We start from the raw sequence: 18,938 nt of genomic DNA on the forward strand, positions 1-18,938 counted from the left end.
AGTAGCAATTTAATATGGCATCAAAGCGGGTCCAGGGGCAGATTTAGAGTATTCGGCGGGGATTCTCGGGAACTCAGTAACTTTCATGCCGTTCTTATATTTATATTGATAGAGTAAATTTATAAAAATTATAAGTTGGAATCCATAAATAAAGTGTGTTAATGGTCTAGTGGTAAAGAAGGAGCTCGCTAAAGCTTTGTAGGTCTTCTTGTTTGTGGGTTCTAGCCCCCATCACGCACACTATTTGATTTTATTTTGCTCAAGAAACCCATAAACTTTAAATTCTAGATCTACCTTTGAGCGGGTCAAGGACTTGGGTTAGAGTCTCCCTGCCACCTTTTGTCAAAAAAAAAATTCTCACGTGTTTGGCTCATTAAAAGAATCAATTTCGCACATGAGAGGCTTGCGAAGATACAATTGAGTAAATAAAATTATGCACTCTCCCTGATAGCTTAAACTTTTAGATGAGATAGTCATACATTTCAACAATTACTTATGAATCGTATGGTAGAAGATCTCGATGATGGCATATATTAGAGTGTTTTGCTCACTTTCATGGCGGACAAGGAAGGGAATATCATGAGTTAGGATAGGGAGTTGAAAGAAAATGCTAGTGTATCAGTTCATCTTCATCAAAGGCCAAGATCTCCATAAAAAAATTAAAATCCACTCGATCAGGACAGATATACCTAACTGGTGCTGTCAATTACTTCTTCCTCGATATATAATCTATATTTTGTTTATACTACAATTGACTGTTTCAAATCCCCACTCCATCCATGATTTTTATTGGTGATGTGGATAGTCCCACATTGACTTTTAAAGGGATGAGTGATTTCTTTAATATAACTTGAACAATTCTCACGGTTTTTTATCTTTTGGGATTGATTTAGACCTAGCACCCATTTAGTTTATGATGATGATATATCGAGTCGAAACGTGTATAGCTAAGCTGAAAATTGAAACAGAAAAGGATTTTGAACATAAAATTGATTGTTGGACTGCAGTTCAATTTAAGCAAAAGGCCATTTCACATGTGAATTTTGATACTCATATTCGTTCTTACACATCCAATCTTATCATGTGATTCAAAAGTTGGCCGAATCACGAGAAACTTTGTATATTCCGCAACTATGTACCGCATATATATATATGAGCTGCGTGCTAGGCCAAATTATTTGAAGTCACAGAATTATAGGAAAGTGGACCTACTGTGCTACAGTGGCATGTTCTAATTAATAGCCTCAATATAAACATAATTTAGTATCGTGATTGAAATAATACAGCTGTTAATTTTGTGGCTCTGGTTTGTCGCCTACATGATTAGGTAGCTAAAACCGTGTTAACATTCAAAATAATCAGTGGTTAGTTGTTATTGATGATTTGTCCTTTTAGGGTGATTAGGACTGACAAGAGTAATAACAGGGACATGGTAAACCTGCTTGTTTGGACTTATCTGATTAATCAAATACTCTTATTAGCAGAATGTAACATGAGATTGCCGTCCTTCCATATTTTTAACTTCGTCAATCAATCGTCCCAGTATCACTTGCACAAAGACGTAAGTTGCGCGGCTCTTCACTTTCGATACCGCATCCGTGTCGGATTCTCCAAAAATACACTAGCTTTGGCGAATCCGACACTCGCGCGTTGATAATGACGGACAATATTTATGCATACTATTTTCTTCATTTACAAAAGTTTGATGATGACGACGATATACCTAATGTGGACTCCCTAATATGGCTTGGGCAGTGCTACTTTTTGAAGTCATTTTTTGGAATTTAGACAGGTCTAAGATTTATTTAGCATAGTATCAGGCCCCCAATAACATTGCACATTGCTCGAAATTTGGTCACCAAACTATATATATCAAAGTGGATTTTCATTATGTCCGGAATGAACAACTAGGTGATAGTATCTCTCCTAAGTCCCAACTCTTAGCTACATTCCCGCTCATGAGCTCATGCACCTAACTTGAGGGGAATTTTAATCATGTACCAACTTTAGTGATATTAAATGTAAACATGATAATATGTATATTTGGGAATATGTGTATATGGTCAATTTAGATTATGTTAAGGTTAGAAATTAATGTAGACCTAATTGATTTGAGTTTTCGGTATTCTAGTATATTAGCGATTTACATTATTTTGTATAAATAAAAAGTGTTATTAATGAGAAAAATGTGTGAAAAACTCCTAGTTATTATTCTCGATTTCATGTCTTTTTTTTCCCTTCCTTGATTTCAGCATGACATTAGAGTCAGGCTCACATTCCGTAATTTGATCGAACCTCTAAATATATCCATGTCATGCAGGACCCAAATAGTGTCCGAACGTGCAAGGGTGATGAAAATAATATCACACATCAATGAAGAATGAAATTCTTCAACTTTTTAAACATGATTTTGAAGAATTCTCTCCTCTTGAGTTATATTTTGGGATTAAATTTAGCTCAAATTTATTTTTCGTCTGATTCAGAAATGGTAAAGTAGCCTCCTAGACTCTGAATTTGGATTCTTCTTGAAGAGTCGCACAAATTTTAGATGTCTACAAATATCCCTACTTCAAGGCTTGTCGAATTGTTGAAGTGTAGATTTGATGATGAGTCTTAAAGTACCAATAGAACTTCCATCTTTATTCGGCGGCTACAGATTTGCAGATCTGATTTATTAGAGAAGAGATGAAGGATAGATTTGGTCCCACTGGGCGTGTCAATTTGTTTCCAACATAATTTAATTCATGGAAAATTAATTTCAACCACAAAAAAAATATGAAGAAACAACAACTTTATTGATAAACGATGTGGTACAAATCTATTCCTCTTTTGATTTTCTTGATTTTCTCTTTAATTCGAGGGTCATCAGTATATAGCATATTTCTCGAACGTAAGAACATTTAGATTTGATCTCCATGAAAGGAGGGTTTGTCTTCTTGATGTATTTGATTATCAAGAAGAGAGGATTTTGATCTTTATGAATATCCCATAAATTTATTTGGACTTTTCAGATCATTGATCTCTTTGTGAATATCCCGTGAATTTGTGGGATACTGGAGATGCCTCTTTAAAGGGATATTTGCCCCCTTTATATAGGCGTAATTTAGGGTTTAGGTCCTTAATTTGAAAGCCGTCAGTAGCATATTTCTCAAACGTAGGAATATTTGAATTTGATCTCCATGAAAGGAGGGTTTGTATGTATTTGATTATCAAGAGAGCCGCCAATAGCGTATTTCTTGAACGTAGGAACATTTGGATTTGATTTCCATGAAAGGAGGTTTGTCTTCTTGATGTATTTGATTATCAAGAGGGTCGTCAGTAGAGTATTTCTCGAATGTAGGAACATTTGGATTTGATCTCCATGAAAGGAGGGTTATCAAGAAGAGAGGGTTTTGATCTTTATGAATATCTCATGAATTTATTCGGACTTTTCAAATCGTTGATCTCTTTAGATCTTTATGAATATCTCATGAATTTATTCGGACTTTTCAGATCGTTGATCTCTTTATGAATATCCCGTGAATTTATGGATTCATGGACTTTTCAGATCGCTGATTTTATAAATATCCCGTGAATTTATGAATTCATGAATTTTTCAAATTGTTGATCTCTTTATGAGTATCTCATGATGCCTCTTTACAAGAATATTTGCCCCTTTCCACGAAATTTCAATCTCTACATGTGCATATATGAATGACGTATCCCAATTAACCATTATTAAATCTTTTTAATTGCTCAAAGCTCTTTTGTCCTTGTTTAGGTTTTGTTTTCGACAGCAAGGGTTCAGTTTCGCATATACGTAGTGAGCAATTAATCTTCAGTCTGAATCTTTATTTGACACCACTCTTTCAATCTGAAACCTTGTCCCCTTTAGTCTTTATATTTTACATTCTTTAACTTAATTTCTTTTCCATGACAATAACACATCCCTCCACATAAGAAAATAAAGATATTTTTTGAATTTCGTGATCTTAACAGTCTGTTTGGATGGTGATTTGCCATGGTTTCATAATGTATAGTATGGTTTAATATGGTATGGTATAGTATAGTATGGTACAGTATCATGTTTGGATGGATTGTATCGTTCACTGCGGTTTAATAATAGATTTTTTGTTTGGTTTGATAGTATGGTACGGTATGGTAACAAGTAAATTTACTAAAATGCCCCTAATTGTAATACATTTGAAATATCAACTCTTTTATCAATATCAGTGCTAGCGTAAGCAGTTGTCCTTTCTTTCTTGATACTTCTCATAGCTACCCGAAAATCTTTTTAAGACACCAAATTCACAAGGATATTTGATAAACATAGGTTTGACGAACTCAAACTAATGCAATCGGAAAGTACTTCCCAATCAATAAAACAATTGGTATACATGTACGTATCTTATAGTTCAAAAATCACTTCCCATGTATATTGCTTTTTGTGCATTCACTTGTTTCCCTCCATTTCAATTTTCAATTTTTTTTTTATCGAATTGAGTTTTTATTGGCATTAAAAACTACTACTACTAAATAACTGTGATCATTTTTCTCACTCTTTAAATTTTTATATTGCTAACAGGAAGTCTTGCAGTCTTCGATCTTATTAACAAATGCGTAGTCTTAGCATGTATTTTGTTGATAAGGATAAAATAGAATTAAACAAAATTATATAAGGATATAGTTGAAAAAGAAAAATGAAAACTATAGCACATCACCAATTTGGTGGTTCAATAAATTGCTTCATTTCATAATTATTAAGCCATGAAATAGTAACAAATCATACCACCATTTTTAAAAAATTATGAAAACAAACATAGTTCCCATGGTAATCATACCATACCATACTATGGGAAATCACCATCCAAACAGGCTGTAAATATGTTGGATAAAAAGGTGGAATTAAGAGATATCAAAAAAGAAAAGATATATTTATTAAAGACAAATAAATTGAAATGGAGAGTTGTAAATGTAAGAATTCTCTTGATATGTGGTGAACGTCTTTTATTTTCCTTTAACTTGAGAAAAGACATCGTTTTCACTTCAAACTATATCCGAAAAGTCGAAGCCACACCTAAACTAATACTAGTGACCTATTACACACCTAAACTATAAAAAAGTGAAATTATTTACACCCTGTCAGGCTACCACCACTTGCATGTGGTGTAGTATTTTACACGCGCTGTCACGTCAGCACCACGTCAGTAATAAGTATCATTTTTTTATAATTAAGGTGTGTAATAGATCACTTATATAGTTTAGGTGTGGATTCGACTTTTCGAATATAGTTTGGGATGAAAATGATGCTTTTTCCCTAAATATTTTTAGCCGTTTACTTTTGTTATTTAATAGGCTGAACGCGTCTAAAATAAGTGTAATATACGCGCTTTAGAATCGGGATCACGAGGAGGTAATAATATTACTTTTATATAATTAAGGTGTGTAATAGACCACTTATATAACTTATATAATTTAAGTGTGGCTTAAACTTTTCTTGTATAGTATGGGGTGGAAATGATTTCTTTTCCCCCTTTTAACTTCCATATCCATTACTCAAACACCACAGGATACTCAAAACCGATTAAGGAATCCATGAGATCACCAACTCATACACAAACTCCAAATCTACACAATTGGCAATTTGTCTTATTACTAACAAACCTAAGAAAACAAGTCCCAAACGCATAAAATACTCACTAGAAAACAAATAGTACAAGTAACAAACATTTTTCAGGTAATCAATCAGTCACTCTTGATTCTACTGAAACATGAACTAGATCCAAAATGTGGAACATTGAACTTATATACTCGATACTCCTTCTAAGGCTTGATCACTGGGACTTGTACTACGGATTGTTGCTGTGCTTGTTGAGGTTGAAGCAACTGGATATTAGCCCTCGAGCATGACCGAGGCATTTCGCCAGCCAGTGGAATCACTGGCAAGTTGTCACAGTTGCATATCTCAACCATGAAGCCATCTGGGTCATGGAAAAATAATTGATCCACGTATATACCTCCTTCTTCCACTAGCTGCCTCACGTATTTTATTCCCATTTCTGTTAATTTTTTCTCCACTGCATCTATGCTCTCACACTGCTTATCACCCAAAAAAGAAAGTTCAATTAAAACTAAATTTCCATAAAGATACTCTGATACTCTGTACACACAACGGCGCAACCAAGATTTTTCATCAATATATGAAAAAGTAAATATACGAAGAAGCCAAAGGATTCGACATCTACTATTTATATATACAAAGTAATTATATATACAAAGTAATTTTAACAAGGTATAAACAACGTTAGTTTCTGTTGACGAATCCCTGGGCCCTTTCTGGCTCCCCCTAAGTACACAACGAATCCCTGGGCTCTTTCTGGTTACCCCCCTGAGTACACAATACGCACATCAGCTACTAGCTAACAATAGCAAATTTTAGATTTAATACTTGAACTCAGGGGAGAAGCTACAAGCCCATTGAATAAATAATCTATGCATAATCAAATTTGTTGTCTTTCTAAAGTTTGAAAAGACAAACTCAAATTCTTAGCATTGCCTCTAGCTGTACTCGTTATACTTCTGAAATCAAAATAAAAAATTCTGAATATAAACTTGTTAGCAAATTTGTACGCACATATATGTACGGGTCAAAAGTACTGAATTTTAGTTAAACATGTTGCGCATAAGCAAAAATCAGGCCCTGATATAGAAACAGAATGAATTACCTGGAAAGAGATGTGGTTATCTTTGGGATTGATTTCAGTTTTCTTTGGCATTTCCTCAGGATCTTCCGATTGAAGCAAATGAATCCCAATTCCGTAACTAAACAGCCTACAATACAAGAAACCAAGAAGCACACGGAATCTCAGTACACAAATGTTAAAAACAATTGGTAAACTAAAGATTCAGAAAGAATATTATTCAATCAATCATGTAAAATCATGCTATGTATCTGCATCTTCTGTTTCTTAGATAAATTAATATAACCAACGAAAAAGGAAGTAGAATAAAATTACCAAGCGCCATTAAAATTGAATGATCCAGGCCTCCTAACAGGCACAAAACCAAGAACATTCTTGTAAAATTCAATAGATTTTTCAACTGATCTACAGACAAGGGAGATATGATTCAGGGATGTCAAAGCCAGTGGATTTCCAGTATTCCCCTTCATTTTTTCCCTTTTTTTTTTCCTCAAACAAGATTAATCAATCCAATGAACAAACTAAGTAAAACAAAACAATGGGCAATAACAATTAACAAATCGAGGGATTAGACAAAAGAAGAGATCTGTGAGGGATATTAAACAAGAGATTATGAGAAAGGCTAAACAGGTTTGGTCAGGGGAGGTTTGTAATGGGATCAAAGACCTTATGATGAAAAAACAATGAAATAAAGAGGCTTATTTATAGAAAGCCCTGGCTCTGTTTTAGTTTGACAGCTGTGATCTGCTGACCCACTGTATGATTTGGATGGATCTGATCGACACGTAGGTCCACGTGATGACTTGGACTATTTTTGGCATAATACATTAGTATCCCATTAACATTCCTTCAACTTAGAACGTGAATAAATGTACATTTAAATTTTTATAAAATTGAATGACTATACACATGTATTTTATAAATTATATTACATATTATATATAGAACGACACGTAAAATGTCACATCCAACAAAATAAAAGTACGGTTCGGTGCACTAAAACTCTCGCTATACGCGGTGTTCAGGAAAGTGTCCCACCATAAGGGTGTATCGTATGCAGTCTTACCTTGCATTTCTGCTAGAGACTATTTCCAATGCTTGAACCTGTGACCTCCTGATCATATGACAACAATTTTACCAGTTACTCCAAGACTTTCCTTCGTCACATCGAACAAAATGTATTTATTTATATTAAATTTAATTTTTTATGTATATATATTCAAAGTTAAAATTATAAATGCAAACTGAAATTAAATTTAAAATATATATTTATATATTATATTATTTTTTTATTAAAAAAATTACAGTACTAAAGGTGTGTTTGGTATGATGGAAAATATTTTTCATGAAAAAAAGTTTTCTAAAAAATAAGTTGGTTTTCTATTTATTTTATCATGTTTGGTTGGCGAGTGAAAAATATTTTTTAGAAAATACTACTAATTGTTAACTAGTATATCAGTGTCTCTAGCAACTCAACAATTTGTAAGAACTAATTTAAGCATAACAAATAATATCAATATCGAATACTAAAATATTACAATCACAAAATTTAATAAACTACTAATTAACAAATACAAGAGACATTTTTCAACATTTTGTTAGGACAATCTCGAGTTTTAATAGAAATACAACGGAACGACAAGCTTATTCAACCTTGTGAAACAAGCTACATCGATGACAAAATAAAATATGCAATTAGCAAAAGTAACATAGGTAAGCCTTCCTCTATGCATATGAAAATAATAATACTTTCAACAAACATTGTAAAAATAAAAAAATTCGGGTTTCACTATTTTTTCTTTTAAGCAGTGAAAATTGAAGAAAAGCATAGTGAAAATATTTTTGAGTAATGTAAATTTTTTGAGAAATATGAATATAAGTGTTGTTGGGGTAAAAAAAAGGGACGAGGTAAAGACATAAGTCACATTTGTCATTTTTCAGAAAATGACTTCTCTTATCCTATAAGGAAAATCATTTAACCTCAAATGAAGGAAAATGAATTGTAATGAAAAATATTTTTACACTATTTAATTATAATCAAACAAAAAAAAATAAAAAAATATTCTCCAAAAAACATTTTTCATCATACCAAACATACCCTAAAAGTCTCATGACGAGCGTGCAAGCTCCCGCCGTGCGCACATAAGCTCTAGGTATGCGCACGCTGATGACTTGGATTACTTGATGAAACTTACCATTCATTTGGCTTCTCACACGTAGGCTGTTTCCTTCAGCTGTTCCATTTAACCACGCAAATTTTTTATTCTTCCTTCCTCCCAAATTACTCATTTTAAATTTTTTAATTTAATTTCTTATCTTACTTTATCTTTTTTTATTAATTAAAAAAAAATTATATTTACCCTTTACATTAATTATTTTTTCTTCAAATTAAAATATAAACATCATTTAATAGGAGTAATATGATAAACTAGCTATGTTATTAGTAATTTTTCTTAATCAATATGTTATCTCAATTTAAGACGGATAATTTGAGATGGAGAGAGTACATAATTCCGCCCAATCTATGTGTTGTATATTATTAGCCAAAAAGAAAAAATTTTATTGAAATTTTTATAGTATAAATTTGAAATTTTAATTTATTAATTATTAGAATGAATTTTTAAATATTCAAATGTTATATCAAAATGCTGATAATTTCTATATTCATCTATATGGTAAAAATTTAAAATGTTAAAGCTCAAAATTCTAAATAGGACATATAGAGTATAAACTAAAGGAGATCTGAAAAATTCAAACTATGACACTAACGGGACATCTGCTGTATATTTGACCCGGCAATCCTCATTATTTCCATCTTTGAAAAGTATTTTTCCTATTCCACAATAAGTTAATTATTGAATTTTGACACACATGTTAAAAAAAAATACATATATAAATTTATCATGTTTTTTCATTTTAATCCTCTTCAAAAAGTAAAGACACATGATACATCACTCCCAATACACATTTAATGAAGGGTAAATTTGAAAAAAAATTTCAACATTTACCTTAAATTGTGAACCATTCACTTATTTTGAAATATTAAAATTGCTCCAACAATTCACTTATTGTGAAACAAAGGAATTATGTTTTTAATTTCTAAAAAGTCTTAACTAGTGATTTATGCTAGAAAAATAATTATAACTAGAGATATACTCAAGCGTACGTATCGGTGCATATTCATGTAGCATTTGTAGAAGTGTTGAACAGATCTTGGTAGGAAGCGCTATTTTCGAATGGGGTCCTACTCGGCACGAATTTAAATTTGTTGGAGTCCAATGTAGATATCAAATATCTAATGAAAAAAAAAAAAAGTGTTGACCAGACGATAAATATGGAGATAATTTAGATTTGGATATGTGAGAGAACGAAGAAATTGTGGTAGAATTTCATATTCCTTGCTGGTAGATCTTTTTCTTCAAATAGAGAAGACAAGAGAAGAGAGATGTCAGAGGCTCCATCAAAAACATATCACTACTATCCCCATAGAGATAAAAATAAAAAACTACTAATATTTTTTCTTTTCTAATATGTGATTGTAAAAAGAAAAAGAAATCCAATTCGATTGATCATACATTTTGTGCAGGACCCTAGTTAACAAGGAAAAAAATGCAAACGGATAACTAATAGTTTGGCTATCTTGTCGTGGCCTAGGTCCCCCAGAATAAGATCAAGGTGAAGAATCTAGAACCTCCTTCCCTATTTACCAGAATCCACGTATAAGAGTTGGAAGTTTCTTGTTAACTTTTAATTCTTTTCTTTTAATCACAATGACTCATTTTTATATTTAATAATAACGTCTTTAAAATCACAAATTCTTATACTTCTTAAACTCTAGGTCGAGTTAAATGTAGTTTTTACGCTTTAACTAAACACTAAAATGTATTTTTTAAAAAATATTTTTTCATTCATCAATCAAATACTAAAAAATATTTTTCGGAAAATATTTTTCATCCACCAACCAAACATAAGAAAATAAGTAAGAAAATTAACTTATTTTTCAGGAAAACATTTTCCTTCGTACCAAACGCACCCTAAGTTCTGTCTCCCTAAATTTGGCTCGTTCTATTTCGTTTGTCCCCATTAATTGACAACCTTAACCATATGTAATGAACTCTAATTTATACATATTATTGGTTTAATAAACACAATAAGTAAATTACAGTGAAAAAAAATGAAAAAAATAAAATAATTTTTTTTTGATTGAGGCACGAATATCTCACCTTTTTAAGGAGATTCAAACTCAATGCAACTTAATCTACACCAATTCAGCAGTATATCTCTTGACTTGTTCCCTTCAGATAAAGCAGCCCATCAACGATGTATAACTCAAGTAACTCTGAATTAGTTGAAGAGTCCAAACTTCAACATATTAAAACTTTTTTTGTATAATGAATATAGTTGTAGATTTAAAATATTTTCTTTGTCTCAATTTTTTTTTTCACTAATATAGTTACTCTCTTTTATATAGTGAATATAGTTAGAGATTTAAAATATTTTCTTTGTTTCGGCCCTCTCTTTCACTACTATATTTACTCTTATTATCTTTTTCTTATTCCACAATATACGACAACTCATCTTTTTTTAGGTACTTCAACAAATGAAAGAAAAATCCATTTATATAAATATAGTATTCTTTCATTTAGTAAATGAGGGAGTAATGGATACTATGAATATTTTAGGGGTTTCATATGTTATATGAGTTACAATACATAAAGAGGTAGAATAATGATAGAAGTTGCTAGAAATTTATGGTCATGTTCTTATCACTAACTTATAAGATTAAAGATACAAAATAATGTATTAGATAATGGACAAATAAAATATTAAAAATTACAAGAATTATCAAAATATAATGACATCACTTTCTTTACTTTATGTCCATCAATCATCATATAATTTAAATTAATGACGTCACTTTCTTCACTTTATGTTCATCAATCATCATATAATTTAATTTTAATATTAAAATATAAAATAACACCAACACATATATAATGGCATCGGAAGTTCTCTGCAGGGTCTATTCGATCCAGTACCTTTGTTTATATTCTATAGTTACTTTTAAATTTACTCTCTCCATCATTTTATGTATCTCCATTTTTTTCTATTCGTTTAAAAGTAATATTATTTTTTATTTAATAATTATTTAATAACATTATTATTTACTTGTCCCATTTAATAAGTAAAAACAACTAAAAAGTAAACATTAAAGTAACTTTAAAAGAGACAGTTTTATAAACTTTACAAAATCGTTACTCCTTTCATTTAAAAAAGAATAACATGCTTTGACTTGACACAAAGTTTAAGAAAATAAATAAAACTTTCGAATCTTGTAGTGTTAAATTAAAGTTGTGTCAAATATACCAAAATATTCTTTAATCTTGTGGTTCTAAACATGTAAAGTTGAAATTAAAGTACTGCAAAAAAAAAAGAAAATGATCATTCTTTTTTAAACGGACTACAAAAAAAAGTAGATCGTTTCTATTAAATGAAGCTAATAATTATTTTTTAAACTTCGTATTCAATTAAATGAAGACACATAAAATGAGACAAAGGAGATATTAAATAGGCACTGTATATATTATGAATCTAGAGTTGATTGGTTTAAAAAATAGGATTTTAAATTTTGACTCACTTTTTGATCCTGATTCTCCAGCCTTTTATAATAGCGAGCGCTTAACTTATATCAATCTACAAATATTTTTAGTAAGTTTTTACACTTTTTCCCCTTATTTGCAGCAAGGCTGATCTCAAAAATCTAGTTTCTTCCACTCACCCTTTAGTTCTCTTACGCCCCGTTTGACCATAAAAATTATAATTTTTTAAAGTTAGAGTCGGAGTTAGAGTTGAAATTGTGTTGATCATGAATATAAATTAAAGTTGTTTATTTTTCAAATATAATTTTGGAATCGTATTTGAAATTTTCATGAACAAATGCATCTTATTTTCACTTTTTTTACTAAAATGAAATAATTTTTCAAAAAAAAAAAAGAATTATTTTCATGGTCAAACGACTACGTAAGCATTCACGAATCCTGAATAGATGTAACATAAATATATTATCAACTACAATAAATTCAAATAACTTAATAATCAGAAATTATTTGCCCCGATGATGCATATATTTCTTAAACTCTTTTAAATTAAAGACTATATAGAAGCTGCTTTTATTCAATTGGGATCTTTTCTTTTAGGTGTAATTTGGTAGAGTGTATAAAAATAATGTAAAATATAATGTATTAGTAATATTTGTGTTAGTTATGCTTGTATTTTTTCTATGCAATGTTTGATTTAATGTATTAAAAGTAACATGAATTATATAATTTTCAAAAAAAAAATTATAAAAAATACGCTCCATATATATGTTGGAAAGGTTGTGAAATTTTTTTTGAGGGATAACCGTGTCTTTAATTATGCTAATGCATGCTAAATCATGTTAATACATGCATTAGATCTATTGCATTACTAATGTCATGAATTTTGAGATATTGGTAATAATACACACCACTATACACAATAAAGTGTAAATTAATATCTTGCATTAGTTATAAATAGACTAAAATATGTACCAAACAAAATACTAATAATATCATATACAAAATCTAATACATATATTCTTCTTCTTAATACACTTTACCAAATTACCCTTTAGAGGTGGTTTGATAGAGTGTATAAGGATAATGCAAAATATTGTCTATTAATAATATTTGTATTAGTAATGTTTGTGTTAGTTATACTTGTCTTTTTCTTATGCAGTTTTTGATTTGATGTATCAAAAATAACACGAATTATATAATTTCTAAAAAAAATAATTTTTTTTACAGAAGTACCCTCCATATATATGTTGGAAAAAATGCAGAGAATTTTTTTGAGAGATAATAATATCTTTAACCATATTAATGATCCATTACATTACTAATGTCATAAATTTTGAGGTATTAATAATACACACCTCAATACACAATAAAATATATATATTAATTATACATCAGATGAAAAATATATCAAATAAAATACTATTAATACATATTAAATTAATAGATGCATTAATTTTTCAATAAAACCTATCAAACGACCCCTTAAAGAACGATCCTAATACTAGAAGTAACACCTATTGAAAAGTTTGATGTCAACGTCAGAGAAATATAGTTTGGCCACTTGCCTAACCCAAAAAAAAAACCTCACTAGTATAAGACATTTCTGACTAATTAAGATTGGATGATTTTAAAAAAGAAAATAGATTAAGATAGTTATATAGCCCACATGAGCTTTCTTGTCTATTATGAGTAAAACATTATTCTAAAATCTATTTTACAGATGTGAAACTGATCACGTAAGCCATCAAATATTGTGCCATTGTTTTTGTTGATTAATTATTTAATTACTTTCGAAATTAACTTTGAAAAAAGGTTCTTTTAACTTCGGAGTCGAGTCACACTAACACATTGTAATAGCAACACATCGGTTTTCCACAGCTATGTGTATTTTTGTACACATCGGTTTTCCACAGCTATATGTATTTTTGTACACATCGGTTTTCCACAGCTATAGATCGATAAATTTTTATTTTTATTTATTGTTTTTTTAGGCTATATGTGATTATAAAAGTAGTAAAATTAGCTCATGAAATTATTTAATCTGTTCAAATTTGAGTTGTTTATTGATTTATCAATTTATTTGCTCATTCCATCAAAATTTGAGCTAATATCTAGCCCAAATTAAAATAGAAGAAATATTATCAAAATATTTTTAAAATGTTATGATATGTATTAATTGTAGTGAATATCTGTCAAGATCTATTTGAAATCTATCAGGATTTGATGTATTTATCTTTTAGTGTGAAACTAGGGACAAATTTTCCCTATAAATAGAAAATAAGAATCACTTTCCCTATTCTCTCTACTCTTCTTCTTGTTCTTTTTGTTTTATAACACGTTAGACTCTACCTTCTCAAATTTGAAGGCTAAGGCTAAGGTATTATTATTATTATTATTATTATTATTATTATTATTATTTTGGCTAACAATCTTACAAAGTGTGAGTTCGTTGCCCTTCAAAGTTCGGGCAAGAACTATATTTCATAGGTGTTGGATGCTGAAATCCACCCAAATGCTATGGGTCTTGGAGACGTCATAAAGAATGAAAATACATCATCTAGTCAAAATCGTGCTAAGACTATGATTTTCTTGCGTCATCATCTTGACGAAATTCTGAAAATTTAGTACCTTACTAATAAGGATCCACTCGTATTGTGGAATAACCTAAAAGAAAGGTTTGACCACTTAAAGATGGTCGTTCTCTCGAAAGCACGTATGTGCATCTAAGATTTCAAGACTACAAGTCTGTTCATGAATATAATTCTGTCATGTTCAGAATTTCTTCTCAATTGAAACTATGTGGAGAGACGGTCAATGATGACGATATGATGGAAAGGACAGTTTCTACTTTTTATGCCTCGAATGTGCTATTACAACAACAATATCGAGAAAAGGGTTTCAAGAAGTATACTAAACTAAGTTCTCATCTTCTGGTGGCTGAACAAAATAATGATTTGTTGATGAAAAATGACGAAAATCGACCAACTGGATCTGCATCATTCCCTGAGGTGAATGATGGGCACGCTCACCATGCTAGGCGTGGAAAAGGTCGTGGCCCTAATCGTGGACGTGGACGTGGTCGTGGTCGTGGTCGTGATGACCAAGAAATAAACCCTGTTCCGGGTATTAATCATCCATCTAACAAAAAAGAAAAAAGATGAGAAACATGAAACAATTACTTGTTTTCGATGTGGTGAAAAAGGACACTATTCACGTGACTGTCATGCTCTCAAGCACTTAGTGGACCTTTATCAAGCATCACTAAAGAAGAAAGAGAGAAATCCCAAGGCTAACTTTCTCTCTGAAAATAATGTTGACATCACATGTTTGGATGTAGCAGACTTTTACGAGCACCCTGAAGGAAAGACTGATCACTTGATTGGTGATGGTTCCATAAACATGGAAGAATGAATGCTTTTTTTTTTTTTTTTTGTTGATAAGAGTTAGAGAATAAAAATCATGTAAAAGTAGTTGTTTGCATGAGTATTGATTTTTAATTCGTACTGATTAGTTCAATTATATTATTGTAATTTATTATTGAAGTGAATGAAATTTCAATTTAGTCATTATTAAATAAAAAAGGGAAAAAGACGACAATGATACGTGCAACTTGCACGAACTTCTGTTGTGTTCATTATTGCATATTAATAATTTGCATGTTAATATTTTTAGTTTTGCATGTTAATAATAATATTGGTTTTGCATGTTAATATTTTAAATATAATATTCACATATAGTCATTACTTATCCATATGTGTTCAGAAAATATAATATAATAATATTATATTTGCATATTAACGTACTGGACAAAATATAATATAACAATATTATATTATTTTTGTATGTATTGCATGATACTGCTCCGTACTATTAATTATAAATAATATATTATGTATTAGATTCCTTATCAAATATTATATTGTTTCAATAGTTTTTGGACATATTTTTTTTAATTGCTTAGTAATGTCGGATTAATAATTTTTTATAGTATAAGCTTTCACTTTGTACAAAAATTTAATATATATTTTATTTGGTGTATGCCATTTTATTTGAAGATATGGATAATTTTCAAAGTAAGCTATCAAATTGTGAAGATATATGTTTGATTGATTCTGGCACTGTACATACGATATTCAAAGACGAGAAATATTTCCCTCATCTTAACATGCAAGATTAATGTCACTACAATTTCTAGTAGTGCTAATTTGATTTAAGGTTTCGAAAAAACTATTATAATCTTGCTCAAGGAAACTAAACTCATCATAAATAATGTCATGTTTTCTCCTAAGTCTCGGAGAAACTTGATGAGTTTTAAAGATATCTGTGAAAATGGTTATCATATCAAGACAATTGGTGAGATAAATCTTGAATATCTTGGTATCACCAAGAATATCTCTGGGAAGATATGTATTATTGAAAAGTTCCATGCTTTATCTTCTGACCTGTATTGGACAAAGATTTGTGCAATTGAGGCGCATTCTATAGTAAACCAGAACTTTACTGATTTAAATACTTTCGTACTTTGACATGATCGCCTGGGACATCCAGGATCAATAATGATGAGACGAATCATAGAAAATTCAAATGGACATCCATTAAAGAACTTGAAGGTTCTTTCAAATGATTAATTTTCATGCAATGCTTGTTATCAAGGCAAGCTGATTGTGAGACCATTGCCAACAAAAATTGGGATTGAGTTGCCCGCGTTCTTGGAACGCATACATAAGGATATCTGTGGACCCATTCACCCATCTAGTGGGTCATTTAGATACTTTATGGTCCTAATAGATGCTTCATCTAGATGGTCTCATGTGTGCTTTTTGTCATCTCGTAACTTAGCATTTGCAAAATTGTTGGCACAAATAATATGATTACGGGCACAATTTCTCGATAATCAAATTAAGCCTATTCGCCTTGATAATGCTGCAGAATTTTTATCCCAAGCATTTAATGACTATTGCTTATCGATTGGGATAAGAGTGGAACATCCTGTACCCCACATTCACACTTAAAGTGGCCTTGCTGAGACATTAATTAAATGTTTGCCGTTGATAGCAAGACCATTGCTTACGAAAACTAAGTTGCCCACTTCTGTTTGGGATCATGCAAATTTGCATGATGCAACACTTGTTCGTCTTAGACCAACAAATTATCATGAATTTTCTCCGTTGCAATTGGTTTTGGGTCAAAAGCCTAATATATCTTATTTGAGAATTTTTAGGTGCGGCGTATATGTGCCTATAGCACCACCAAACCGCACCAAGATGAGCCCCCAAAGAAGATTAAGAATTTATGTTGGGTTTGAATCACCCTCTATTATTCTCTATCTTAAACCATTAATGGGAGATATGTTCACTGCTTGATTTGTAGATTGTCGGTTTGATAAGATAGTTTTCCTAAAATTAGGGAGAGAAGATAGTGACATCAAAGAGAAATTTTATGGAAAAATCCATCACTATCTCATCTTGATCCTGTGCTTCTATTTGTGAGAAAGAAGTATAAAAGATTATTCATCTGCAGAAAATTACAAATCAAATATCGAACGCATTTACTGATTTAAAAAGGATCACCAAATCACATATTCTTGCAGAGAATGTCCCAATTCAAATTGATGTCTCTAAAGGACCATCCACTCGTGTCATAGCTAATGAATCTAAAGCACGCTTGAAGCGTGGCAGACCATTAGGTTCTAAGGATCGAAATCCTAAAAGAAGAAAAAGAAATGGTCAAGATGACACTATGAAAGATCCTCATATGGAAGCTCAAGATTCGAGCAATGTTGATATTCCTGAAGGAATCAATGAGCCTGAGACTCAAGAAAATAAGGAACTATTTATAAATTCAAGTGATGTTGAAACTAATTTGAATCGATCTAAAATAGTAATGGATCATGTATTTTCATACAATGTTGCAACGAAAATCACGCAAGATAGAGAGGATCTTGAACCTCGATCTGTCACAGAATGTCGGCAAAGAAATGACTGGCCAAAATGACCAGAAGCAATTCAATCTGAATTGAATTCACTTTCTAAACGTGAAGTTCTTAGACCTATAACTCAAACACCTAATAGTGTTAAGCCTGTTGGCTATAAATAGGTCTTTGTGCGAAAAAAATGAGAAAAATGAAATACAAAGGTATAAAGCACGCCTTGTTGCACAAGAATTTTCAGAACGGCCTGTTGTCGATTATGATGAGACATATTCACCAGTTATGGATGCAATAACATTGCGTTATCTTATTAGTTTCACTATCCATGAGAGACTTGAAATACATTTTATGGATGTGGTAACAACCTATCTATATGGAACACTTGATAATGAGATATACATAAAAATTCTCGAAGATTTAAAATGCCAAAAGCATATAGTTTAAAGTCTCGGGAAATATATTCCATTAGATTGCAAAGATCATTGTATGGTTTGAACCAACCTGGACGCATGTGGCATAACCGTCTTAGTGAATATTTATCTAAAGAAGGTTATACGAATGATGAAATTTGCCCATATGTTTTCATAAAGAAAACAACGTTAGAGTTTGTTATACTTGTTGTCTATGTCGATGACATAAATTTATTGGAACACCAATAGAGATTTAAAAGGCAATTGATTACCTAAAGAAAGAATTTGAGATGAAAGATCTCGAAAAGACAAAGTTACG

At 30.9% G+C, this 18,938-nt stretch overlaps 1 protein-coding gene across 1 annotated transcript; it reads right to left on the reverse strand.

The window, feature by feature from the left end:
- Positions 1 to 5,550: 5,550 nt before the first annotated feature.
- On the reverse strand, positions 5,551 to 7,584 carry LOC107861943 (glyoxylase I 4). Its single transcript, XM_016707346.2, has 3 exons — positions 6,996 to 7,584; positions 6,705 to 6,810; positions 5,551 to 6,075 (listed from the first exon to the last, which is right to left on the reverse strand). Exons 1-3 carry the CDS (start codon positions 7,148 to 7,150, stop codon positions 5,803 to 5,805), a joined length of 534 nt encoding a protein of 177 aa, XP_016562832.1. The 5' UTR covers positions 7,151 to 7,584; the 3' UTR covers positions 5,551 to 5,802.
- Positions 7,585 to 18,938: the final 11,354 nt, after the last annotated feature.

The sequence above is a fragment of the Capsicum annuum genome, chromosome 3, assembly GCF_002878395.1.
Source record: "Capsicum annuum cultivar UCD-10X-F1 chromosome 3, UCD10Xv1.1, whole genome shotgun sequence".
Lineage (NCBI taxonomy): Eukaryota > Viridiplantae > Streptophyta > Magnoliopsida > Solanales > Solanaceae > Capsicum > Capsicum annuum.